The 27,365-nt window shown below is 38.3% G+C and overlaps 2 protein-coding genes across 3 annotated transcripts in view; both read left to right on the forward strand.

Moving 5' to 3' along the window:
* Window positions 1–19,123, forward strand: part of zfyve16 (zinc finger, FYVE domain containing 16) — a 34,538-nt gene extending 15,415 nt beyond the window's left edge. Inside the window, exons 5-18 of one of the 2 annotated variants that reach the window (XM_028462907.1) lie at window positions 723–899; window positions 2,621–2,760; window positions 4,403–4,619; window positions 5,229–5,348; window positions 6,740–6,895; window positions 9,227–9,451; window positions 11,370–11,452; window positions 11,586–11,690; window positions 12,790–12,940; window positions 14,869–14,949; window positions 15,994–16,156; window positions 16,368–16,473; window positions 17,059–17,235; window positions 17,310–19,123. In XM_028462907.1, coding sequence (XP_028318708.1) covers window positions 723–899; window positions 2,621–2,760; window positions 4,403–4,619; window positions 5,229–5,348; window positions 6,740–6,895; window positions 9,227–9,451; window positions 11,370–11,452; window positions 11,586–11,690; window positions 12,790–12,940; window positions 14,869–14,949; window positions 15,994–16,156; window positions 16,368–16,473; window positions 17,059–17,235; window positions 17,310–17,468 — 2,060 coding nt within the window. In that variant the 3' untranslated portion in view covers window positions 17,469–19,123. The remainder of the gene's footprint in view (window positions 1–722; window positions 900–2,620; window positions 2,761–4,402; window positions 4,620–5,228; window positions 5,349–6,739; window positions 6,896–9,226; window positions 9,452–11,369; window positions 11,453–11,585; window positions 11,691–12,789; window positions 12,941–14,868; window positions 14,950–15,993; window positions 16,157–16,367; window positions 16,474–17,058; window positions 17,236–17,309) is intronic. The other variant, XM_028462908.1, reaches the window with a different exon arrangement.
* Window positions 19,124–21,465: 2,342 nt separating this feature from the next.
* On the forward strand, window positions 21,466–23,009 carry purbb (purine-rich element binding protein Bb). The gene has a single exon (XM_028463616.1). It carries the CDS (start codon window positions 21,503–21,505, stop codon window positions 22,376–22,378), a length of 876 nt encoding a protein of 291 aa, XP_028319417.1. The 5' UTR covers window positions 21,466–21,502; the 3' UTR covers window positions 22,379–23,009.
* Window positions 23,010–27,365: the final 4,356 nt, after the last annotated feature.

The raw sequence follows: 27,365 nt of genomic DNA on the forward strand, positions 1-27,365 counted from the left end.
TTGTGTGTTTTTGTTGTCGCTTTGTGTGTTTGTGTTGTTTTCAATTTCATTTTGTGTCTTTGTTGATTGTGGTGTCATTTAGTATATTTTTCTCTCATTTAGTATGTTTTTGAATTATGCATATATTTGTATATAATAATTGTTTATTTAATTTTTTTATTTGTGTCATTGAAGACATAGTGCTTATTTGTGTTGTTTTGTATAATTTATTTTGCAGTTTTGTGTCTTTTGTAGTCAGTGTATTTTGGAGTTATTTTGTGTGTTTTCCTTTCATTTGAACTCTTCGTAGTCATTTTGCATGTCTGTTGTCATTTTATGTGTTTTTGCATATTTTAGTGTTATAGTGTTTTTACCTTCCATTTTAACTCATTTTGCATGTTATTTTGTGGTCGTGTACTGTATTTTCTTGTCATTTTGCTGGGTTTTTTGTCATATTTTGGTCGCTCCACAAAATTAGCCTCAGGCCTCGTACCGCCATTTGCTCTCGTCCAATCCATGGAAATATTTCTCTGGTCTGCAAATTATTTCCTCAATTATGAATAAGTAAAGTAGCAACTTATAGCACAATATTATATTTTCAATGGGTTTTCAACCTTTCTTTTTGTTACTTTAAATTAGACGTGGACATTCTGCTGATTGGCCAAGGGGCGGGACACCAATAACAATTGGTTTCTAACCAATCACACACCAGTCGTGTTAAACAGACATTGTTCCTCCTGCAGCTCAGGCCGTGGAGCGGATGATGAGTCCGACCGGTTCCAGTCCCAACCCAAACGTCCCGTCTGAGTACTGCAGCACCATCCCCCCCCTGCAACAGGCCCAAGCCGCCGGCACGCTCAACTCGCCCCCGCCCACTGTCATGGTGCCGGTGTCGGTCCTCAAACAACCCAGCAGCGACGGTTTGTGCTCTGCCTGTTCTCTGTGCTTTCAGTCAACCTGTTAATGGTTTGGAAACTGGGCTTTTAGAAATAAATAGAAAAACCTAAACCAGTTCGTAAAGGGTCAGAGCAAAAACCTTTTTATTCCTGTTCCATTCGTTTTAGTCCAGGGGCCAATCAGAAAAATCCTACTAAAGTTCTTAACAGCTACTTACAATGAATAACTTTTCATTTAAAAAATAAATAAAAGTGACGTATCAACTAAAGGCACTAAAGGATTCAGTAACAAAGATCTGGATTCAACAAACAGTTTTTTCCAGTAATGAAAATGGTAATTTTCATTATTGTTTGAGAAGTACCATTCAAACAACAATGGTACTTTTCTCCCATTGGACCACAAACAACCCCCCTCCCTACTGGAGTCACATTCACATAATATCAGCAACAAAAAGTTATCTAATAACTTGGCAAGACCTGTGTTCGCAAGACGAATACGTATTTCTCAATTTAAATTGGCAAAAATTACAGCCTGTATCTGGATTTGTTGACAAGTTCTATAATGCAGGAGAAACAGAAGACTGACCTTGAACTTAAATATGACCTTGAGTCAAGGTCACACATTGAAAGGAAATGTTGTTCAATGGTACCAGTCTGAGCGCTGGATCTCAATTTGTGGCCAAGTTTTATGGGACATCATGAACTTTGACCCCAACCAATCTTTTTCCTGGTAGGTCATACAGCTTTTGTCCAATGAAATAAAATACTCCACTTGAGATGAACTTTTCATAAATGTAAGCATCGAACTTATACGATCAAAATTCACAGAGATATGGACACTTGACGCAACCTTGACATTTTGGCTCCAAAAAGGTCGACAAATCATTCTTGACATTGTCCCTATGAGATGTCATACGTGTCATTAGTGCTGCATTAATAGCCCAGGAGGAGTTCCAGGACAAAGGTGTTGTGGAAGAAAAAAAATAACTCCAACAAGAACAATATTATTGGCAATTTTCATTTGTACATGTTGTGTCTCGCCTCTTTAGTTAATGGCCTATTTCAGCATCTTGACGAGATACATTTTTTAAAATCTTGAATAGATCCATCTAACTTAATCATCTAAGGCAGGGGTTCTCAACCTTGGGGTCGTGAGACACTGGGAGGGGGTCGCCAGATGCGTTAAAGAAACTAAGAATATTTTTTGAACAATTTTACCTCATTATTGCCAACTACACCAAACTTGCTTTATTTTAATCTATTTTCATCACTTTTTCTTGCCATATTTTTGCTGCTTTTATTGCATTTTTGCTACATTACTCCCATTTCTAACACTTCTCTTTTTTGCACATTTTCTTTTAATTTTATTTCACGCTTATTTTTGGTCAATTTAACTACATTTACGATATGTCATCCCCATTATTTGCCAGTTTGCACTAATTTTTTCTACTTTTTAAATTACATTACCCTAACCCTCCCCCATTTCTGCCACTTTTAAGCCAATATCGACACGTTGAACTCATAACATTTGGCAGAAATTCATCTCATTAAATAAGAATGAATTGATAAATGTACCCCAATGAAGTTTTACTGCATTAATTTTTACCTTTGCTTTCACTGAGGATACATCATGTCTTGTTTTTTTCTGCAGGCCTCTTTGTGTATTTATAGATTGTATCAGCGCACCGTATTGTTTCTAATGACATCACTCACTGCCTTCCTTCTCTTGTGTTTCTTTCTCTTAGGCTGTCCAAGGGAACAGAAGCGAGTGTGGTTCGCTGACGGCATCCTGCCCAACGGCGAGGTCGCTGACACCACCAAGCTGTCGGTCACAAACCGCCGCAACTCACAGGAGTTCAGCGGCACCACGCCCGACCAGCCCACGGTACGACACCTCACACCACAAAACCAGAGCTTCTTCTGTGATGCATGGTTATGATTTTTTTTTTTTTCTGAGACGATCAAAAAAAAAATACAGAATTTTTTCCCTCAGAATTTAGTGAAATTTTCAGATGCAAACAAATGTATTGTTTAAAACAAAATATTATAAATACACAAACGACAGACAAAAATTATCTCCAAAAACAAAGAAATGATAGAAAAATACACCAAAGCACAACTAAAATGAACAAAAACAACTAGAAAAACCCTAAGGGGGTAAGCTACGAGTCTAGATTAGCTCTTATTGGACAAACTTCCAGGTTTTAATCAGTGTGTCCTGCACTACAAAGCTCGCTGTAGCTTAATCACTATGGTAATTAATGCTGAATTGCTAACCTGGTCCCGACCAGAATTTGCTCTGGCTTGGATGTTAGCGAGTCCTAAAGCCCGCCTCCTGACCAATCAGATCTCTTAGAAAACAACCTGCCCATTGATAGAAGGTCCTGGTTGGTGCAGATCTGACAGCTGTGTTTATAAAGAAGATTATTAATTATAAATGAATCCTTTCATTTACTGATGACATCCTTTAGGAAAGATATAGATTTATATTTAAAGAACTGATTTACAGTCAGTTGATGAAGCTGTGTGTCGATCCATGTGTGCGGACGGCTGAAGTCATTTATTCATTACGTCACACTACTATTCATTCATTTATTCATATGCTGGGGCTGACATTATCAGCAGGAACATGCTACAGTTAAACAATGTGTTCTCATCCCAGTGTGTGTGATAGAGGTCTATATGAATAGAAACACGTGTGTGCTGTAATAAAGTTTAACTGCAGAGCCATTTAATGTCCATTTAATATCATAAATAATCTCACGCTTTTACACATTAACAGTATCAGCAGCTTCCTGTCTGACTTTTCTGTAACAACAGGGTTGTTTTTGGTCTGAATTATGGATTTTAATTATTCATCATTTTAAACTTCAGCAACCTGGTCGGTACCAAGTTATGAAGTGGATCAGATCTGAGCCAGTATAAAAGCTCCGCCTCCTGCTGTGCGCTGCACTAACGCTGTTGCTCTTTGTTGTCATCATGGATTTATGTTTATTATATTTGTTTAAGATCATAAACTGTTCCTCCATTCATTGTAAAGACGCTCAGTCTGACAGTTCTCTCCATTGATTGGTCAGACGCTGCAATCTCCACCCCTTTCATGTAGCGATGCTGTAATCACTGTAGTTTAAATTAGCTTGTTGTGATCATAGGTGATCGATGTTTGTAGTACAGCTCCTGTCTGACAGGGTTAGTTGAATCCAGCTAACGTAGATTAATCTAATCTAGATTAGTAACATAGGCCCTAAATGTTTTTAAATTAATAAGTGTTTTTGTTCACTACAATTTATTCAAGACCACATGCACTTTCTTTTTTCATTATTGTGATTATAATGACATCCTAAAAATTGAAAATAATCATGACTAATGGAAAAAAATAATCAATAGATTAATTGATCACAGAAATAATTGTTAGTTGCAGCTCTAGTGTTGTGTTCAAGGTGTGTGGGAACATTTCTGATCAATCCTCTGAGATAGATGATGGATCAGAGATTGAAATGGTGTGTGAACGTCCTCCCTCCCCCCAGCCTGGCTCGGAGGGTTTGGAGCCTGCAGTGAGTGGACCGTCATCCCCGGATCCCTCTGGAGCCACGGACGTGGTCCGAGCCCCGGTTTCAGGGCCCTGGGATTACTCCATGCTCTGTGGGATGGGGTCCTTAGTGAAGAGGGTGTCCAGTCTGCTGCCTGACAACGAGGACGAGCTTCCACCGCTGCTCATCAGCACAGGGGAGGAGGACAGAGGAGGTAACACACACACACATACATTTCTCTAATATGTTCAGGTTATTATGTTTTATGTTGATGATGGAAAGCAAACACAATTACAGAAAAATATACAAATGAACAACAAAAATACTCAACATTCCACAAAACGATGACAAAAATGTACAAAAATAACTCCAAAAACACAAAATGACAACAAAAACAAAACAACGCAGGAAAATACACCAAAAAAACACAATGCATTTTCATAAACACACAACACAACAGCAAAAATACACAAAAATGACTCCAAAACCACAAAATAACAACAAGAATAAGCTAATTTACTTTCAAGAACACAGAAAAATACACCAAAAAGACACAATACGTCTTCAGAAACAACACCAAAAATACACAAAATGGGTCCAAAAGTACAATTGACAACAAAAAGTAAACAATGTTAATAGACCAAAAATACACATGCACAAAACAAGAATAAGAAAAATTTACAAAAATTAAAATTAAAAATACAAAACCACACAAAGCCTTTGTTTCATGTGTTAACGCTCAGATCGATCATTATTCTAAATGCTGACGTGCTCATCATGTCATTAAATCAGTCACAGATTCTTCTCTACGTTTCCTCCTCAGATGTGGTTCAGGAAAGTCCAGCTCCGTGTCAGATTCACCACCTCCTGGAGGAGGGGGGGCCACGGCCCCTCACCTTCATCATCAACGCCAACCTGCTCGTCAACGTCAAGCTGGTCACGTGTGAGTTAAATTTAGTCCCACTTTTATGGCTGATAACCATAAACAGTCATTTTACCCTAAACTCCCTAAATCCATGTAGTGTTTTTATTAAACATTTGTAAAATGAAAACTTGAAACTGTTGTAATCAGAGCCAATAACGTTCAACTACAACACCTGGAACGCAAAGATTCATCGTCATCTTTCCTTGACCTTCACCTGGAAACTATGGGTGGAAGAAAACATTGATTCATCAATATATCGTGATATTTCACCGTGCGATCATGTTTTTTAACGAGAAATGTATTTAATTGCGCTAACATGTGCATAGCACGTAAACGCTTGTTCACTAGGTGTCAATGAACGCACCATCAGACCTTGTTAAACTATATCACTCCTCTATGCATTTTAGCTGGAAGTTGATTTTACTTTATTTTCATAAAACATACTGGACACTTTTAAAGAGTTTAAGAACTTAACATAATCAGAATTTGTTGTAGAAGCAAAATGTTCCTTTTTTTTTTTTTTTGAAAAATGTCATTTGACAGTTTAATAAACATACCATTTGTTTTTTATATTTGTACTTGAATTACAGTTTGTAAATGTGAAATTTGTAATTGTTGATATTACGATGTTGAGTATCAGGATATACTGTATCATATTGTGACATGCAAATCATATCGTCAGATTTATGGCAATGCACATTGTTACTGGAAAGATACACAACATGTTTGGAAGGAATATGAAACGGCCGCTGCACAGAAAATAAAATCAAATAAAAATGATGACAAAAATACACAAAACGACAACAAAAGTACCACAAAACAAAAACAATAAAACACACAAATCACTCTTTCCAGTTAAACAACTGCATGATAACATGGATTTGGTTCATGTTCTACATTTAGGAACAGATCTATTCTTTATATGTCTGTAACTAAAAACAAGGGAAGACAATTTCAAACTGCCTTTGATTTACCTGTAGACTGTAATAGATTAATTTCATTGTTTAAAAGTCAAATTATGGATAGAATGGTAAGTTATTGTCATTAAAAGTTCAAAATGCTCATTAACATCCACACCAGTGTCAAATCAATAGTTATGGAGGTGGAATTATGGGTTTAACGTGCTTGAATAAATCCATGAAAGAAGTTTAAAAAAACTGTTTATCATGCAACATTAGCTGTGTTTCCATTACAGTTTTTGGTTAAATAATTGTGATATTTCTAAAAGTATTATGTCTTTGAATACGTTTCCATTGAAACACGTTCTGTAGCCTCGTAACTCTGGTGAAACCTCATCCTGTGAGACTTCGCTGCCTCATGAAAGTGTGAAAACTTTTTAGCGATATTTGAGTGTTTTTTTCTAAATTCAGTTGTTTCCATTAGCAGTTTTTTTATTGGTTTGTGTTCAGACTCCAACAGGCAGTGCTGGTGCTTTGGCTCCAATGGGCTTCAGGCTGTGGGACAGAAGGAGGTGGTGTTCCTGTTGGAGTGTTTGCCAGAGGAGAAAACTCTGCCTAAAGATCTGTTCTCACTCTTTCTCAGCATCTACCAGGACGCACAGAAAGGTATTCACCGCTTTATTCAGGAAAGGCTGCTTAATTAGAAATACACATTTTATCTTTTCAAAATTGCTTAAATTTCGTTCCAGGGTTTACTGATTTCTGCGTCATGTTGCACTTTTATGCATGGGCTTTTGTTGTTTGTTTCAAAATGTTATTGGAGGGTTTTTGTGTGTTTTACTGTCCTCAGTTTGCGGATTTTTGTTGTTTTTAAGAGTCATTTATTATGTCATTTTGTGTGTTTTAAAGTCCTTTGTGTGTATTTTTGCGTTTTTGGAATAATTGTTTGTGTATTTCTCAAATAATGTGTTGTGTTTTTGGAGTCATTTTTGTGTGTTTTTGTTGTCCTTTTGTGTATTTTTCAGTCTTTTTGTGCGTATTTTCAATCATAAGTACAGGTGCTGGTCATATAATTAGAATATCATGAAAAAGTTGATTTAGTTCAGTAATTCCATTCAAAAAGTGAAACTTGTATATTATATTCATTCATTTCACACAGACTGATATATTTCAAGTGTTTATTTTAATGTTGATTATAACTGACAACTAATGAAAATCCCAAATTCAGTATCTCAGAAAATTAGAATATTACTTAAAACGATACAAAAAAAGATTTCTAGAAATGTTGGCCATCTGAAAAGTATGAAGATGAAAACAATCAATACTTAGTCGAGGCTCTTTTTGCCTGAATTACTGCAGCAATGGGCGTGGCATGGAGTGGATCAGTCTGTGGCACTGCTCAGGTGTTATGAGAGCCCAGGTTGCTCTGATAGTGGCCTTCAGCTCTTCTGGATTGTTGGGTCTGGTGTCTCACATCTTCCTCTTCACAATACCTCATAGATGTTCTATGGGGTTAAGGTCAGGCCAGTTTGCTGACCAATCAAAAACAGGGATACCATGGTCCTTAAACCAGGTACTGGTAGCTTTGGCACTGTGTGCAGGCGCTAAGTCCTGTTGGAAAATGAAATCTGCATCTCCATAAAGTTGGTCATCAGCAGGAAGCATGAAGTGCTCTAAAACTTCCTGGTAGACGGCTGCGTTGACCTTGGACCTAAGGAAACACAGTGGACCAACACCAGCACATGACATGGCACCCCAAACCATCACTGACTGTGGAAACTTTACACTCCACCTCAAGCAACGTGGATTCTGTTCCTTTCCTCTCTTCCTCCAGACACTGGGTCCTTGATCTCCAAAGGACATGCTAAATGTACTTTGATCAGAGAACATCACTTTGGACCACTCAGCAGCAGTCCAGTCCTTTTTGTCTTTAGCCCAGACGAGACGCTTCTGACGCTGTCTCTAGTTCAAGAGTGGTTTGACACAAGGAATGTGACAGCTGAAACCATGTCTTACATACGTCTGTACTTGGTGGTTCTTGAAGCTCTGACTCCAGCTACAGTCCACTCTATGAATCTCCTCCACATTTTGAATGGGTTTAGTTTCACAATCCTCTCCAGGGGGCGTGGTTATTCGTATTGGTTGTTCACTTTTTTCTACCACATCTTTTCCTTCCCTTCACCTCTCTATTAATGTGTTTGGACACAGAGCTCTGTGAACAGACAGCCTCTTCAGCCATGACCTTTTGTGTCTTGTCCTCCTTGTTCAAGGTGTCAATGGTCGTCTTTTGGAAAACTGTCATGTCAGCAGTTTTCCCCATGATTGTGTAGACCTACAGAACTAGACTGGAGACCATTTAAAGGCCTTTGGAGGTGTTTTGAGTTAAATAGCTGATGAGAGTAGAGCACCAGGTGTTTTCAATATTGAACCTCTCCACAATATTCTAATTTTCTGAGATACTCAATTTGGGATTCTCATTAGTTATCAGTTATAATCATCATTAAAATAAATAAACACTTGAAATATGTCAGTCTGTGTGAAATGAATGTATATAATATACAAGTTTCACTTTATGAATGGAATTACTGAAATAAATCAACTTTTTGATGATATTCTAATTATATGACCAGCACCTGTATGTGTTTTTGGAGGGTTTTAACTGTATTTTACTGTCCTCATTTTGTGCATTTTTTTTGTGTGTTTTTGGAGTAATTATGTCATTTTGTGTGTTTTAAAGTCCTTTGTGTGTATTTTGGGGTATTTCTCAGTCTTTTTTGTGTTTTGGAGTTGCCTATGTGTATTTTTTTTGTTTTTTGGGAGTCATTTTTGTCTTTTTGTTATCCTTTTGTGTGCTACTGTATTTTGTCTTTGTATTTTTTGAGTCAGAAGTATGTGTTTTTTGTAGTTTTTTATGGTTTTGCAGGGTTTTTGTGTTTTTGAAATCATTTGCTTGTATTTTTGTTAATGTTTTTGGAATTGTATCTGTTTGTGTTTCAGGGAAGTTCGTGGAGCAGTTGGACAACGTGACGTTCACCAGCAGCTTCTTGGGCAGTAAGGAACACGGCGGCGTGCTCTTCTTCTGCCCCTCCTTCCAGCCGCTGGACGGCCTGGCTCTCCCGCCACCGCCCTTCCTGTTTGGACTGCTCATCCTAAAGATGGAGGTTCCCTGGGCCAAAGTATTCCCTCTGAGGCTGCTCCTGCGGCTCGGGCTGGAGTACGACGGTACGTGACCTTCACTGAGCTCCGTTCTCTCCTTTAAACTTTACAAAAACAACACGTCATTGTTTTTACACACAGGATATTCACCACAAACACACTTTTTTACATGCTTAATATGAAATGAATAATTATGTTTCAAATGAACCAAAAATATACCATTAATAGTATATTATTGTATCATTAGAGATGTAAAATATGTAAAGAAATGATATATTACAGAGATGGACAACTTATCAATAGGGGGCGGGGCCACAAACGTGATTGTATCTGATCTGAGGTCACATGATCAGCATTCATGTCAGCATTAGAATAATGACCAATCAGAGAGGAAATAACAAAGAGTTAGTGTTTTTCTTGCCTTTCTGTGTGTCTTTTTGTCTTATTGTGTGTTTTTAAAATCTTAATGTGTTTTTGGCCTCATCAAGTGTGTTTTTGTTGTTGTTGTTTTTGGTATGTTTGTCATTTTGTGTGTTCTTATTAGGCTTTATACCAATCTGATCGGTTATATCGGATCGGCCAATATTTAGCATTTTATACAATTAATGTGATCGGCTTTAAAGTCTTAATTCGCCGATCCGATCAGTGACATCATTTCTGTAAATTCTCCCATTGCATTGTTTTATCGTCTCATTTACACCGAAGAGTTGTTTGCTTTACGTGACACAGCTTTATTTTTCTTGCATTTGTGCACAAAGGTGAAAACCTATGAGTGAACGGTGTAAATGTCGGTTGGAGCGAAGCGGCTGAGCACTGGACTTCTTCCCCAGTGTCTGTCTGTCTGTCTGTCTGTCTGTCTGTCTGTCTGTCTGTCTGTCTGTCTGTCTGTCTGTCTGTCTGTCTGTCTGTCTGTCTGTCTGTCTGTCTGTCTGTCTGTCCGTCCGTCCGTCCGTCCGTCCGTCCGTCCGTCCGTCCGTCCTCAGCTGTACACCTTTGCATATGGACTATAACTCACACACAGTCAGGAAATACTGTATGTCTTTGCTCCACTAATGCTAATGCTAATGGAGGTTTCACGTAGTTCCAGTGTGTTCTGCCTCCACAGCTTCATCTCCAACTCTCTGTAGTCGACGCAGCTGCTGTTCAGGGACTAAATTAAATGATTTAACTCACATTTACACCTGCTAGTGCTCGGTCTGCATCGCATTTTAGAAAGCCGAGCCATGACGCTTCTGTGCGTGCAATGTTATGTTCAGGTCCTGATGGAAATTCTTCAACTCTTCCACTCCCTCACAGTCACTAGGCTGGGTTTAGGTCATAAAACATGGTAGCGTTTGATTTTCTGTGAATCTATATCAGGTGGTACCTGTACCTAAAAAAAAAAAAAAAACAACCTGAATTCATATGATCTGATCGGTGATCGTTTTTTTTAAACTCACTGATCGGTGATCATTTTGTTGCCCTTCTGTCTATTTTTTTCTGTCTTTTTGGCCTTACTATTTGTTTTTATTGGTCATTTTGTGTGGTTTTAATTGTTGTTTAGTATGTAAATTATTAACCTAAAAACATTTGGGATTTTTCTAGTCATTTTATTGATTTTTGTTGTCCTTTTGTGTATTTCTTCTTTCATTTTGTATAATTTTGGAGTCAATTTGTGTGTTTATTTTGGGACCGAGGACTGGATGTTGCCCTTGTCTGATATATTATTTTATAATATGACAATAATATGTTTTCTCCTTTATTAAAGTGATTGTCTTCTGACATAATAGTGTCTCAACCTCAAAACAGGAACAATTCGCCTCGAAACTTCCTCTGTTGGCTTTTTCATACACTGTAAAAACAACAGCTTTGTCTGTTATGACAATTAACTGTATTTAAAGCTAAATAATAACTTTGTTTGCAGTCCTTTTTAGAATCAGTGCATTTTAAGCTGCATTGGGATTAAAAATAAATCCATTTAAAAAGTCCTTTTCCTCCCCTTCAGTGTATCCCACTGCGCTGGTGAGTGTTCGGTTTCGGGACTCGGTGTATCGGGAGACGGGACACACCATCATGAATTTACTGGCTGTAAGTAACTTGTTGTGATGTCACCAAATAAACTGTGATTCATTGAGATACTGAGGGGGCGGGGCTTCTCGCTCCAAAAATATTTTTTTTCTGCGTAGATTTGCGATGTTGATTTGAACTGGTTTCCCTCCAGGATCTGAGGAACTACCAGTATAGCCTCCCAGTGGTGGAAGGCCTGAGGATTCACATGGAAATGGGCCACAGTTACATCGACGTCCCTAAAAGCAGCTTCAATGAGGTGACAGTCATTCAAACTGGTTTACCTGGTGTGTAGACTCATTGAAAGAAGTCATTTTCGTGATTGGAAGTCACCTGTGTGCATTTTTTTTGTGTAGTTTTCTGCAATTTTGTGTGCTTTTATTCATATGCATGTGTTTTTTGTGTGTTTTTGGAGTAATTTAAGTTGTGTTATTTTGTGTTTTAAAAACATTTTTGTGTATTTTTGAAATAGTTTGTGTATTTTTGTGTTTTTGGAGTCATTTATGGCATCATGTGTATTTTAATGTCATTAGTGTGCATTTTTGTGTTGTTTTTGTAATTCTCAGTCATTTTTGTGTGTTTTTGTTGTGTTTTTGGAGTAATTTATGTTTTTATTTTGTGTGTTTTAAGTCATTTGTTTGTATTTTTATTGTTTTATGATGTTTTTTGTGCGTTTTGCTTTCCTTTGTATTTTTGTGTAATTCTCAGTCATTTTGTGTATTTTTGTTGTGTTTTTTGTGTATTTTTCTGTCATTTTGTGTGCTTTTGAATTCATATGCATGTGGGGGCGGGTGTTTTTGGAGTAATTTAAGTTGTCATTTTGTGTTTTTAAAATATTTTTGTGTATTTTTTGAAATTGTGTATTTATGTGTTTTTTGAGTCATTTATGTCATTTTGTGTATTTTAATGTCATTAGTGTGTATTTTTGTGTTTTTAGAGCAATTGTTTTTGTAATTCTCAGTTGTTTTTGTGTGTTTTTATGCGTTTTGCTTTCCTTTGTTTATTTTTCTGTTACTTTGTGTGTTTTTTGGGTTCATAATACATGTTTTTTGTAGTTTTTTTAAAAGAATTATTATTATTTTTGTGTATTTACTGCAACGAGTAGCCTTTAAACAAATAAAATGCACTTAGCGTTTCATTTGTAGTTGTTTTGTTGTGTTTTTTGTAGTTTTTACTTTATCAGACAATAAAAGGTCAAATGTCTCAGAGTGCAAAGGTTCCTCGTCATGTTTTCTTCTCCTGTGAAAGGAATATAAAACGGCCTCTGGACAGACACAATGTCAAAAAAAAGTTAAAAAAAAAATGGCTCCAAAGTCACACAAAACATTGATTTTAAAAGGAGTTTGTTGGCCTTTCAGATGCAGAAGGTGGTCAACACGTCCAACGAGCACGTGGTCAGCATCGGCGCCGGTTTCAGCTCCTCGGCCGACTCTCACCTGGTGTGTTTTCAGAACCAGGATGGAACCTATCAGACCCAGGCCAGCAGCAGGCCTGGGAAGACCCGCACAGGTGAGTCGCTCTGCATCGTGTCTGTTACTGTAGCTAAAACCACAGAAATGGGCATTTTGAATCAGTGCATGAAGAGATGAATAAACAAATACATGTTATTGGGCTGTGCACATTTAGAATTGACAATGTGTGCATCACTAGCTGTGTTTCCATTACAGTTTTTTCCAAAATAAAAGCGATATTTCTAAAGTTTCGACAAAGTATAATTGTGTTTTGAGCGCGTTTCCATTCCGGAGAAGTCCAGTGAAACTGTAGATGGACGCTCCAAACCTCCTTATAACACTCTGCATTCCTTTGTTGTTGTTGATTATGCTATTAACAGCAATGGAAACATTTTTTCGCAATTATACGTCACGTCTTGTGACGTATCAGTTCGAAAAAGTGTTTCCATTGAGCTTTTGTGACACATTTAAAATGAAAGTGCAAAAAATTTTTAGCAATATTTGAGTGGTTTTTTTTTTTTGAAATTCAGGTGTTCCCATTACCTTAAGTTGTTGAAGTTTAACCAGTTTAAACGGGACATATTATGAAAAATCCACTTTTGCAGTGTTTTTGAACACACATGAATACCGTATTTTTCGGACTATAAGGCGCTCTTAAAATCCTTTATTTTTCTCAAAAATTAACAGTGCGCCTTATAATCAGGTGCGCCTTATGTATGAATTTAATATGTCAAAATGTTTTAGTACAACTTTGGTAAACTCTGAAGCTGCACCACTTGATGGATTTTTGGCGCTTCAGGGCTACCGTAGTCAGCCGCCTCGTGGAGTGATATGTACCATTACTGTGCTTCAACATACTGAACTGAAAAAGTGAGTGTAATGTTTTTTTTTTTTTTGTGTTAAACCTGAACACTGTTTATAATTATTGTTAATTAGCCTTAATAATAATGACAACAACAACAAACCGGTGCACCTTATGTATGAAAATAGACCCGGTCAGACCCACATTGATAGTGCGCCTTATAATCCGGTGCGTCTTATAGTCCAAAAAATACGGTATGTATATGTGAAATAAAACCATCCAGTTGTTTGTTTGTGGTCTGTGTAAGTGTTATAACACAGAGGAGAGTGCTCCGTTTCAAATTTTCTCAGTTTGTGACATCACAAGTTGAATCGGGAAAGAAAATCCCCTCCCCTCCACTAGTCTGCGACGCACCATAGTTGATAACTTACTATTCAGAAACTTCTCCCTGAAGTCTTGGTTGACGTACTACTTCGGGAGAGCCTTCTCCTCAGGGTTGGACTCAGGTTCATATTGATACGGCTGCACCGCTGTTTTCTCCCACAGAAGGGAGGGGGAGGGGGAGGGGGAGGGAAAACATAAAACCTCCCCTGGTGCTTGATTCATGTTACGTTTTGACCAAACCCCAGCACAGATATATCATTTAGACCACAGGGAACTGTTTTAAAAGGTGAAAAATGGGTGTAACATGTCCCCTTTAATGAATTTCACTTTGATCTGAGAAATGAACCAAAGATGCAAAGCTTTACTTTTTATTTTATTTATTTTTTTGGGAGGGGGACGTCTTTAGCTGTGGTGTGGGAAATCAGAGCTCTCTACAGAGAGAAAGAGGGGCTTCATGCTGTTTTCTCCTCCATCTTTTCTTCATCATTTAGTCCATTTAAGGGTTGGGAGGGGAAGTGATGAGGGGATTTCTTTCTTATCAAATGATCTTTGATCTATTCATTTCTGAGGTCCACATTATGTCTTTATCTGATTAAAAAGGCTGTCCTCCAGCAGCTTTAAATGATGTTTTTATTCCTGCTCTGACTCATTGGGACAATAAACCTGAACCTGAAACTATTGGGTACAATCTAACTCATCACATTAATAACTGAAGGTAACTCTTTAACGTGTGTTTGTGACAACATGAGGAAATCCTGCTCTTTTATTTCACTCACCTGCTCCTGGTGCTTGGTTTGCAGTGACCGGAGCCAGCTTTGTGGTGTTCAACGGAGCGCTGAAGGCCTCGTCAGGCTTCATCGCCAAGTCCAGCATCGTTGAAGGTAAACTCCACAGAAACTAAAAGGAACTAAGTCAAATTGAACCTCATCGTATCTGAATCAATGATGCTTGTTAAGCTGTCTCAATCAGTTATCTTTTTAAACGATTGGCGATTATTTTTTCAGGTAACGATTATTTAACATCACTTGATCAATGCTGCTATTCATGCAATAAGGATCTCAAACCATCTCTTGTTAACATTGAAACATGTATTGAACATTTCTTTATTTAAAGACTTCTTTGCACAAGAGAAAGTATAATTAAAATACCCTCCTGGGGTGTGAAAGGTCTCTGGTGTTTATTTTAAATGAACTGCTTTGTCAATTTCTGTTAAAAAGAGGAAAAAGAAAAAGCACATGAACATTCACAGAAGCAAATCAGTTTCAGCTAAATTCAGTAAACACCATGTATGTAGTTATTTTAATATACTGCAGCCATCTCAGAGGCTCAACTTCTAAAATAATCAAATTAATATAATATTATTAAATGTAATTACCAATGTCTACTAATAATATTATACTCATTTTATTTTATTTTAAGTTGAGCCCCTGGGATGGCTGTAGTATATTAAAATAAAACTTGTGGCTGTTTAATGGTCTCTAGATCATGGAATTTATATAGTTAACGGCTGCATCATGACATCGGGAAGCTAACGATGCTAACATCAGTAGCGATGCATTTATACAACAAATCAACAGTTTAGCGTCACATTGTTAGAAAAACAAAAGAAAGATGTGATTGTGTCTGAATGTAAAGACTAAGTTTATAAATCAGCATTTCCTCAGTGATCACAGAGAGAAACAAAGAAATGTTCTCAAAATGTTCATCGGTAATTTATTGATCATGGAATCACAGTCCCTGTGATCGTAATGGAATCCAAAGATTCCCAGTCCAGGATGACACTATTGATAAACAGCATCAGCAACGCCAGACATGTGTAGGTGCAATAATAAGGATGTGTTTCTCTGTTTGAACCTTCAGTAGTGATTGACTTGTTATTTGTTGGGAGGAGGTGAAATGTCAACTGTCGTCCTTTTTTTCCTCAGACGGGTTGATGGTTCAAATCCCTCCTGAGACCATGGAGTCTCTGCGCTCTGCCTTCAGGGAGCAAACGGACTTCCACATCGCCTGTGGGAAGACGGACGGCGGCGAGATCAGAGAGACCGTCAGCATCCGCTGGGTGGACACGAGCTCTCCTGTTAACACGGGGTAAACACACACACACACACACACACACACACACACACACACACAGTGGTGAAAATGTAACATCACAAAGACACGTTGTTGATGTTTGAATATTGTTTATTTCAATTTATCAGTTGTATTTACATTCCAGTAAAGGAGGCCTAATGGTTGTGTTGTGTTGTGTTGTGTTGTGTTGTGTTGTGTTGTGTTGTGTTGTGTTGTGTGTCTGTAGTAAAGTCAGTGGTGTGGATGGTCGACCTCTGGACGGCGTTCCCAGTGTGCGGATGCAGCAGGACACTGAGTTTGAGAGCAACGGTCTCTCCATCACATGTACAGAGGTGAGCGCTAACCACACCCACCTCCGTTTGATTAAAAACCTTCAGATGTGTCACATTACGACAGTCGCACACTTTTAATCAGACTGTGGTTTTGTAAAGCATGTCGTAAACCCAAGTCTGGTCCTGGAGATCTCCTGTCCTGCATGTTGTAGATCAGACATTGAGAAGCTGACGGCCCTCGATTGAATTTTGTGTAGCCCCCCCAAAAAAGTATAAATCCAAAAAATTCACACAAAATGACAAACATACACACAATGATCTCAAAAAATATACAAAATGACAGGAACACACAAAATGACAAAGTATATAAAGTGAAGAGAAATAAACAAAATGACAAAAATTACTACAAGAACACAACAATGAGATAAAAATGATCACAAAAGGACACTAAAAATACACAAAGTTCCTCCAGAAAGATGCGAAACAATAACAAAAACACTTACAGAATAAAAAAACTTCCAAATCACATCAAATTTACAAAGATCTAAATTTCTAATATGTTTCATTCATTTTTTTTTTGAATTAATTAAAAAGACAAAAAAACAACCACCTGGTCATGTGACGTGTGTGTCCTACCTCTGTCAGGTGTTCTACCAGCTGAAGTCATGTGATCGCAGCCTCTCCTCGGTGCTGTCGTCTTGCTCCGTGTTCCAGAAGGAAGTGGCGTTGGCCACGTGCAGCTCTCTGACGCCTCACCTCTCCATCCTTACGTCCAGCGGCATCAACTCTCTGTGGCTCCGCCTCTCCACGCAGGCGGACATGGTGAGGGGCACCACTGAGGGCCTCCTCAGAGCAGCTACGGGCCCACTTCTCACAGCGCCCTCTTGTGTCCACAGGTTGAATACCAGGCGGGCTGCGGGGGCCGACTCCTCCCTCAGCGCTACATGAACGAGATGGACGGAGCTCTGATCCCCGTCCTCCACGGAGGGAGCGCTGGCGTCCCGCAGAGCGCCATGGACGTAGAGTTCAGCTTCTACATCACACATGTCATCTAACGGGAGGCGGGGCTTTGAGAGAAAGCTCCGCCTCCAGAGGGGACCATGGTAATGTACAGGTAGAGGTGGGAACCAGTGGAATGGATGGAGGAGCTTTTCCTTCACCAGCATCACCAAGAAACACTTAAATCGACCACTGCTAAAGTGGGCGGGGCTAAAAATGCTGTTTTTCTGTTTGTTTGACTCTTTCCAAGCTCCTGTAATTTGACCCCAGACTTAGCCCCTTTCTGTTAACGTGCATCATGGCGCTCTGACCTTCTGAAATCACCCTGTGCACCACATCCTGTGTCATTTGACACCAGCCTTGAGGACTCGAAATTTGACCCCAGCCTCACTAATTTTGTTTTAAAATCAACTGCCTGCTTCATATCATTCCTTCAAGATCCGCCTTTCTACGTGCAGCGGTTGATTGTAATTTGACACCTGCCTCTCTGGTTAAATCGTAGCTTTTATTTAAACTCTTTTTGTTGGAATTTGGTTCCTTTTTTTTTTTTAAATATACCCATCATCAACTTAAAGTGCTTCATATTTCATGTAGTTTGACTCCAGCCTCATCTTTTTCCTTAATTTCTACTTGCAGCAATTATTTTTGTGATTTGACACCTGCCTCGCCATCTGGTTAAGGCGTTACTTTAACATACATTTCTATTTTAAAACACGTAGCATTGAGTTGACGCCGTTGGACTCTAGCCTCATCATGCATGATCAGGCTTTGGTAATTTGACATCAGCCTCACCTCTTTTCCCTCCAAAAGTCCCACCTACAGAGATGATGGAGACACCCTTCTCTTGGCTTTTGTAATTTGACTCCAGCCTCACACTTTCCTCCATAAATGCTTTTGGTGTGAAAGCCCTGGTTCCCATAATTAGGGACCAGTTTTATCCTTTCCCTCACTGAGATCTCGCTGCAAACGTGTCTGGTAATTTAACTCCAGCTTCAGACCTGAGTTTCTGTAATTTGACACCAGCTTCTCTGGCTCCCTCAGATGTTGACCGACGCCTTGTTTAGTTTGACATCATCATCCCCCGCCCTCTCCATTTTCAATCCAACATGTGAACAAGCTGCGTCACATTCTAACGCCTAATTTAATGCCTGCCTCGTGGACTGACGTGTGCTACATGCATGAGGACGGCTCTGATTGGTGTCCTGGTGTCACGACGCGGTGCACGTCAGCTCAGAATGTATCAAAGCTTTTGTTTTTGAAATTTTCTGAATTATTTTTCAAGTCATTGTTTAAAAAAACTAAAGAAAACACACAAAAACACAAAAAGAGTGAATATTTTTATAGGTGATGTTGTACTTTAACGGGAGGTTTGATGGACGGTCAAAGAAAAATGTAAATAAATGTAGCGTTAATGGGAATAAAACGACTCTAAATTAACATGAATGTTAGAATATAAACCCTGATGGTGTCAAAAACAGACAAAATTAAAGGTTAATGTTCCCTCACGTTTATGCTTTTGTTCCAGAAATATGGAAAATACAGTTCAACAGATACCGACTTAAAGCAGATTATATCAGACAGACATGAGGCACATGCGGTTCTCAGTCTGGTTTTGTGCGGCTCCTAAAATTAAACCCAAAAAATTTACAGATATATACACAAACAGCAAAAATACAGAAAATGAGTTTAAAAACACACAAAATGACAGAAAAGTATAAAAAAATGTTGTTTATGACAACAACCAAAAATACACTACAAACATACACAAAATGAGAAAAAATATACATAATGACAACAAAAATACATGTATTGACAGAAATATATAAAAATTGTTGATATAAATATGACTCCAAAAACCACAACACAATGTTTATCAAAAAATATGCAAAATGACGAGAAGAGAAATGAAAATAAATTCAAAAACACAAATCGACAACAAACACACACAAAACGAGAGGAAAAACCCACAAAATGACAGGCAACACCAAGGAATGAGACAAAAGGACATAGAATGAAATAACTGTTGGTTATTTGAGACCGTCTGAGTCTTGACGCGTTTTTAGGATTTAATGTGAGAGTTTATTTTAAATATATAACAAAACAGAAAAAGACGCGCACTGAAAAGTCAGTATGTCAATATATATGACGTATTTAATAAAATGTTCATCATCAGGCAAGGTTTAAATGAATATTATGATAGAAATAAATATAGAAATACTTGTACATTTTGGACTATAATATAACAGCAAATACATTTGAATAGATTTAATGTAATTTTAAAGATGGTAGACAGTCGCATCACATAATATTTGGACACTTTGCAGTCATTTAGTGACATTTAAAAAAAAAAGAGCATGTACGGTATATACTAAGTTACTGCATATTTAGTATCTTTTTATACATTTAAACCTTTTTTTTAACTAAAAGAAATTCAGTTGGACATAATATTTAGGCGTCACGTCATTGACCCATTTACAAAATTTGGAAACGAGAATTATAATAACCATGTCAGCGTGTACGACACGTGTTAAACTCAAGGCCTAGGGGCCAAATCTGGCCCTTTAGAGCATCATATTTGGCCTGTAGGATTAAGTCGAACATACAGAAAACGTGGATCATTGTGTAAAAATACCAAGTAATTCAGTATTAAATATCTCAGCCTTTCCAAATACATAAATTTAATGAATATCCACAACTTTTGCTTGGACGCACAGTTTTCCCATGCTATTATCACCTGATGGCAGTCATTTTTAATCACACACATGCACACTTTAAAAGAAACTCGTGAAATAAGATATAGAATAAATTCGTCCTGTTTGCACTGCAGATAATAAATGATCAATAAAAGCTGTATCTCTGGGTCTCATGACATCATCAGTGGTTATTATAACATGTGGTCACAATTCTATGATCAGAATCTGACTTTATTTCCTCTTTGTAATGATTTCCTGATCAATTGTAAGAAGAAAAACACCACGTTGAAATTTTACAGACAAACACGAAGTTCAAAGTCGTGTAAAATGTTCATTAGGATTTTCTGCTGAGTCGTGATTATTCTGGGATGTGGGTGATTGTTCCCATGTTTTTTTTTTCTTGGTTTTTTTTGGCTGTCTAAAGAGAGTGTCCTTTATATCAATGTAAATGCTTTATTTATTCATTCCAGCAGCTTTATTTTGGCGCTCCTTGACACTTTCTAACTATAGCTTGTGTATTTAAAGAATAAAACGACTTTCATCTAAACTTTTGTCTCGTTTCTAAAGAAGAACAAAATACTCCAGGATTGAAGATTTGCTCATTTTTATATTTATAATTTATTCAAGAAATGTCCCTAAATGTCATCACTGAAGAACAAAGGGAATATCAGAAAATTTAAAGCAGCTAAAGTTGAACTGTTTTAAAACTAACAAACTGTGACATAGAAACATTTAAATGCTCAACTTATTTAAAATTATTTAAACATTGATTTTGAAGGAAGTGTGTTGCATTCACTGTTTTTCGGAGAAAAATAAATAAATAAAAATGGCCCGAAAAACTGAAAAAAAAATTACTCCAAAAGAGAGAAGAAAAAACGTGTCTGAAAAACAAAGAAATAGCTCAAAAACAAACCAAAAAAAATTAATTATTCAGGAGATTTTTTTTCAAGCGAATGCAATACGCTTCCATATATTTTAAACTAATCTGTAATTTTAATGAAAAATGTATGATTTATGGATTTATTTTTTTTCCAATCATTTTTGTATATTTGATATGCTGTAGCGACCATAGCTTTTACCCATTGAATAATTAATAAAGTCTTAGTTTTATTTATTTTGTTATTAGTAATTAATGCTTTAGTAATAAATAGATTCATTAATAAGACCCATTTAAAGGCGAAATCAGTGGATAAACGCTTCAACGCTTTACGTAAAGTTAACCTCAGTTTTAGCCAATGGGTAAGGAGTGACTAACTGGGAAGGCGTGTCTAACAGATGAGGCGACCAATGGCAGAGCTGAAGCAGTGGGAACCTCGGAGAGTGACGGGCGGTTTGACCAATCGCAGGCGTCCCTGCGGGTAGCGCTGAGCGGCCGGAGCTCACAGAGGCAGAAGCCGATGGTGGAGCTGAAGATGGCGGATGCAGATAGTGGGAGCGAGCGCGGCGGCTTCCAGCATTTCCAGCGGGACCAGGACACTCAGGAGCTGGCCTCCAAGCGCCTGGACATCCAGAACAAACGCTTCTACCTGGACGTGAAGCAGAACAGCAAGGGCCGCTTCCTAAAGATCGCGGAGGTCGGGGCCGGAGGCTCCAAGAGCCGGCTCACGCTGTCGCTGTCGGTAGCGGCCGAGTTTCGTGACTACCTCGGGGACTTTATCGAGCACTACGCCCAGCTGGGGCCCAGCAGCCCGGAGCAAATCGCTCAGGCTTCCGTGGGGGACGACGGCGCACCCCGACGAGCCCTAAAGAGCGAGTTCCTGGTCCGGGAGAACCGTAAATACTACCTGGACCTGAAGGAGAACCAGCGGGGGCGGTTCCTCCGGATCCGGCAGACGGTGAACCGAGGCCCGGGCTTCGGAGTGGGAGGGCCCACAGGCGGCGTGCTGTCCGGGCAGACAATCGCCCTCCCGGCTCAAGGATTAATCGAGTTCCGGGACGCCCTGGCGAAGCTGATCGACGACTACGGCGGGGAGGAGGACGAGTCCCCGGCGGCCGGAGGCTTTGGGGAACTCCCGGAGGGAACCTCCATCATGGTGGACTCCAAGCGGTTCTTCTTCGACGTGGGCTCCAACAAGTACGGCGTGTTTCTGCGACTGAGCGAGGTGAAGCCCAGCTACCGGAACTCCATCACAATCCCCTTCAAGGCCTGGGCCAAGTTCGGCGGAGCCTTCAGCCGCTACGCCGAGGAGATGAAGGAGATCCAGGAGCGGCAGCGGGACAAGGTGTTCGAGCGCAGGGACGAGTCCGAGGGCGACGACATGGACGAAGACTGAGCCCGGGTCCCGAACCACAGGTTTAGGAGCCGACAGCGAGGGGGATTTTTTTGCAAAAAAAAAAAAGATAAAAAAGACGACAGATTAAGTGCATGACATATCGTGCTGTTCTAGCTAACAGAGTCCGTGGCGTTACAAAGTTCATGTGCAGGGAAACATTGGTGTTTTATCCTCCGAGTGAGTGGGTTTATGGTCCGAGGAGGAGGTCTGAGGACCAGCATCCGTCCTGGTTCTGGTTCTTCCTCCTCTGGTCGGATTGTGGAGGAACAGTGAGTTCATTTGGGAGAAGTTCGCTGTCACTTTTTTGATCTATGGAGAACGTTCAGAGGAACCGTAAAGTTCTCCATCAGCTGGATTCCCTCAGGGTGGAGGAGGTGGAGGAGAGCGACTCCTCCTCACCGGAGCCCTGATCGCTCCCTCGGAGCAGAACCTGGAAACAAACACGACGATGGATGTTTTTTTTTTTTTTTTTTCTCTTTCATTTTATTTTCCCGAAGAGAAACTATATTAGATTATCGGACAGAAGTTACCGAACAAACCAGCAACAAGAAGATATTTTCAAATAATGAGAAAATGTATCGTCTAAAGAAAGTTTAAGAAATAAAAAAAAGATAATTTCTTAAAACAGTCACTCGTCTGCAGACTTTTTTTCGTTTGTTTCCATGAAAACTAAAATATTTTTTGCACTTTGAACGACTGAAGATTTCACGTTTATCGTGTTTATTAAATACTGTCCTCCTGCTTTCAGTATTTAAGCCCTAAAATAAAATAGTTTTTTAATTAGATTTTGTATTAAGTCTGATATAATAAAGGTCGACAGATAAATGTTGCCATCCTGATATTTTTAGCCTCTCATTGTTTGTTGTTATCGTGAGAAAGGGAATATTGATTTGGGTCATATTTTGTCATCTTGTGTATTTTTGGAGTTGTTTTGTGTAGCTTTTGCGTTTTTCTTGTTTGGTGTGTTTTGGGAGTCAATGTTTTGTTTTTCTAGTTGTTTTTTGGTATTAATTTTGCATATTTTTTATCTTCTAGTTTATTATGTTTTTCTTATCATTTGTTTTTGGGGTCATTTTGTGGTTTTAAAAAAAAGATTGTTTTTCTTGCCGTTTTGTGTATTTAATTTCTCAATTTTTTGTATTTTCTCCATTGTTTGGCGTTTTCAGAGTCACTTTGTGGATTTTTCTTGTTATTCTGTGTTTTCTTCTAATCTTTGGTGTTGGAGTCGTTTTGTGTGCATGTTTGTTGTCGGATTGTGTGTATGTTTGTTGTCGGATTGTGTGTTTTACCTGTCGTGATCTAATACTAGTCAGTTTCGAAATGCGACATCTTAAATTTTGGAACAAATGATTGCGATCCACTGGAAACGTTCCAACGTCCCTCGCTGGGCCCCGACCGATAGGTTGAGACCACCTGCATTGATCCAGAGCCGTAGGACAGTCTGTGCAGTGGCTCTTCCATATTCTGTAATGGGAGTTGATGTGCGGCGACAGTAGTGGGTAATCCGAGCCTCCTGATTGGCTGAGCAGCTGTGCTGACGGAGCACTGCGGCTATTTTAGCGCGTGAGGCGCAGACAGACGCACATTCCTGCTGCAGCACTCAGCTGTGCACGCAAATACACAACAGCTTTGTGCTGAGCTCTGCACGGGAAGTTTACAGGTTCTCAGCAAACGTCATTCACTCACAATCATAACTGAGAAGTTTTTAAAGTAAAGTTACAGTAAATCCCTAAAAACTGCTAAAACATAGCTATACTGGTTTTTATCACCAAAAATCAATCTTTTATTTGTATAGCGCCAAATCATAACCAATGGTATCTCAAGACACTTTACAGTAGAGCAGTCTTAAGGACGGACTCTTCATTTTATGGATACACACTTATGCATATATACGTATATACACATACATATGTATCCCACACCCAACATGAATTCATCATGGCGGCAAGGAAAACCTTCTGTTAAGCAGCAGGAACCTTGTGTGGATCCCATTCCTATGATGAACAGTCATCCACGTCCAGCCAAACAACTAACGTAGCTAATTTTCCAGGGGATTTGCGTTCGTCTGCCGTGTGCGTCCCTTTAAAGGTAAACATAAAATGACAGATACACAAAAAGACAAAACAACGTCCCAAAAAGCAAACAAAATAGCACATTTAAAGGGAGTAAAAATGTACAAAATTACTCCTAAAAGAGACGTAGGCAAGTGGCGGCCCAGGGGCCACATGCGGCTCCCAAAACAAAATTGTGATACATGAAGTTGGAAGTTTTATGAAAAAAAGGAAGTTGTATGAAGCCCGACATAACACTCAAAACTACACAGAAAGTACACAAAATAAAAACACCATAAACAACCACTTAAAGAAAAAGACTACAATAACATATACAAAAGGACTTAAAAGACATAAATTACAAAATTAATTAAAAAACACACAAAAGGACTACAAAGACAAAACTTTGAATTATTTTCAGTGTTAATGCTCAGATTGGTCTTTATTCTAGATGCTAACAAATGTTTATGATATGGTCCAGACAATCACATTTTTGTGGCCCCGCTCTGATAAAAGTTGCTTCACAAAGCAACTGCACAGTGTTGGTCAAACACTCCGAGCGACACAGAATTGAACCGACAACCTCTGGATTAGGAGATGATGTCTCTACCATGTGAGCCACGACCTTAGCGATAGAAATGAGAGACTCCAAAAATACGCAAAATGAAAGGAAAATATACAAATTCAATGAAAAAAGAAACAAGAAAAATATACAAAATAAATAACATTTTCCAATTGCAAAAACAAAAATACACACAAAAGACTTTAAAACACACAACTTCAATACACAAAATGATGTCAAAAAGATACAATAATGATTTGAAAACAGACAAAATGACAACATTAATTACTCCAAAAATACACAATAATGATTTTAAAACATAAAACGCCAACATTAAAATACTCAAAATTTAAAAATATACAAAAAATATTTAAAAAAAGACAAAACTATATTAATTACTCCAAAAACACAAAGTATTCAAAAATTATTATAAAACAGACAAAATGCTAACAGTAATAACTCAAAAATACACAAAAATTATTTTAAAACAAAAAACATAAATGACTTAAAATACACAAAAAAAATATTTTTAAACAGACAAAAAGACAGCACAAATACTCCAAAATATTAAAACTGACAAAAATACACAAAATGAGAGAAAAATACACAAAATCATAACAAAAACACACAGTTCCTTTGTTATTTCCTGTATTAATGCTTTGATTGGTCGTTATTCTAATGCTGACATGAATGTTGACCATGTGACCCTCTGATCTGCTGTGATTTAAAGTTGTGATTATTAATTGTGTGTGTGTAGGTGGGTCTAGTCTCTGATGGATTAGTGGTGTTCCTAATGTTGTGGCTCGCTGTTCTAGAGCAGCTCTTCTACCGCCTCTATATTTAGCTTCTGTTGCCATGTGCTAGGAATGTGTGACACACACAGGCTTCACATTGTGTGTGTGTGTTCATAAATCATTCAGATTACAGCCTGAATGACTTTATGTAACACACACAGTCAGAGAAAAGGAAAGTGTTCATAAAGCAGATTGTTTACACGTCAACGTTTTTATTACGTGAATACGCTCACACATTCTGTGTCCTCTGTGCGGTGTTGTGAATCTGCTGGTCGTCGTACAGATGTGGGACAGCTTGAGGTGTTTCCATGCAAACCAGCACAAGCTGCACCAATCAGGAGAAGCCAAAGGGACGCCTCTGATTGGCTGCGGTCGCCTTAAATCCACTATAGTGCAGAGATGTGTTTCATTACTGATACACTATACACTGTTATGTTAAACTATCTACTCTTCTACACTCTTCTCAAACGCTCTTATATGTGTTAGCACACGAGCTAACAAACTTAAATCAAAACATCTGGGTCATAACCAATGGAATTGTGATGTCGTCATCAAATAAACACATTTTACCACTTTAAGCTCTCATCTTGTACTTATTTCATTAAATCATATTCGATATGTAAGGTATTGTAGACGATGTTTCGCTTCCGGGTGGATCATCAAGACTATTGGTCCTCCTAATTGTCAGTCATGTTTACAAAAGGCCGTCGTACGTGCTCGTACCCGGTGCGCACCGGGTCCTTTGAAAATGGATTTTCACTTACTGGTGGCCAGTCTGACATAGTGGGAAAAGTGCAAATCTTCTTTTGTAAGGTAAGCTTGTATGACCGATGTCCACACCAACTTGTAAACAAAGCTGTGCACGAGGAAAACAAGGCTCGTGCACGAGGAAAACAAGGCTCGTGCACGCTCTCCCGCACACGGAGGCGTTTTTTTTCAAAATGTGGAGAGGGCGTTTCTTTTTTAAACATCGTCCACAATACCCTTAAGGCATATTTCTTTTAAATTTCAAAAAAATAAAAAATTGAATTACGACCTTCATTAGACTAAAAACTACTGCAAATATAATGCACATACTTAAACAGGGCTAAGAAAGCAGTAAGGCACAAAAAAATGACAAAAAAACAAAAATCACTCAAAATCAAAAGTAAGGCTATAACAAGGCATATTTTTTCAGAATTTAAAAAAAGAAAAAATTGAGTTCGGACCATCATGAGATCCTAAAAACTACTGCAAATATAATGCACAAACAGGGCTAAGAAAGCAGTAAGGCACAAAAAATGACAAAAAACTAAAATCACCCAAAATAAAAAGTAAGGCTATAACAAGGCATTTTTTTTGAAAATTTCAAAAAAAAAAAAAAAATGAGTTAGGACCATCATTAGACCCTAAAAACTAATGCAAATATAATGCACATACTTAAACTGGGCTTAGAAAGCAGTAAGGCACAAAAAATGACAAAAAATTAAAATCACCCAAAATAAAAAGAAAGGCTATAACAAGGCGTTTTTATTGAAAATTTAAAAAAAAAAAAAATAGTTAGGACCATCATTAGACCCCAAAAACTACTGCAAATATAA

This window comes from Gouania willdenowi, chromosome 12 (assembly GCF_900634775.1).
Source record: "Gouania willdenowi chromosome 12, fGouWil2.1, whole genome shotgun sequence".
NCBI classification, from domain to species: domain Eukaryota; kingdom Metazoa; phylum Chordata; class Actinopteri; order Blenniiformes; family Gobiesocidae; genus Gouania; species Gouania willdenowi.

Bases quoted from the DNA above. Each gene is read 5' to 3' on its own strand.
- purbb (XM_028463616.1), top strand. From the start codon at position 21,503: ATGGTGGAGCTGAAGATGGCGGATGCAGATAGTGGGAGCGAGCGCGGC.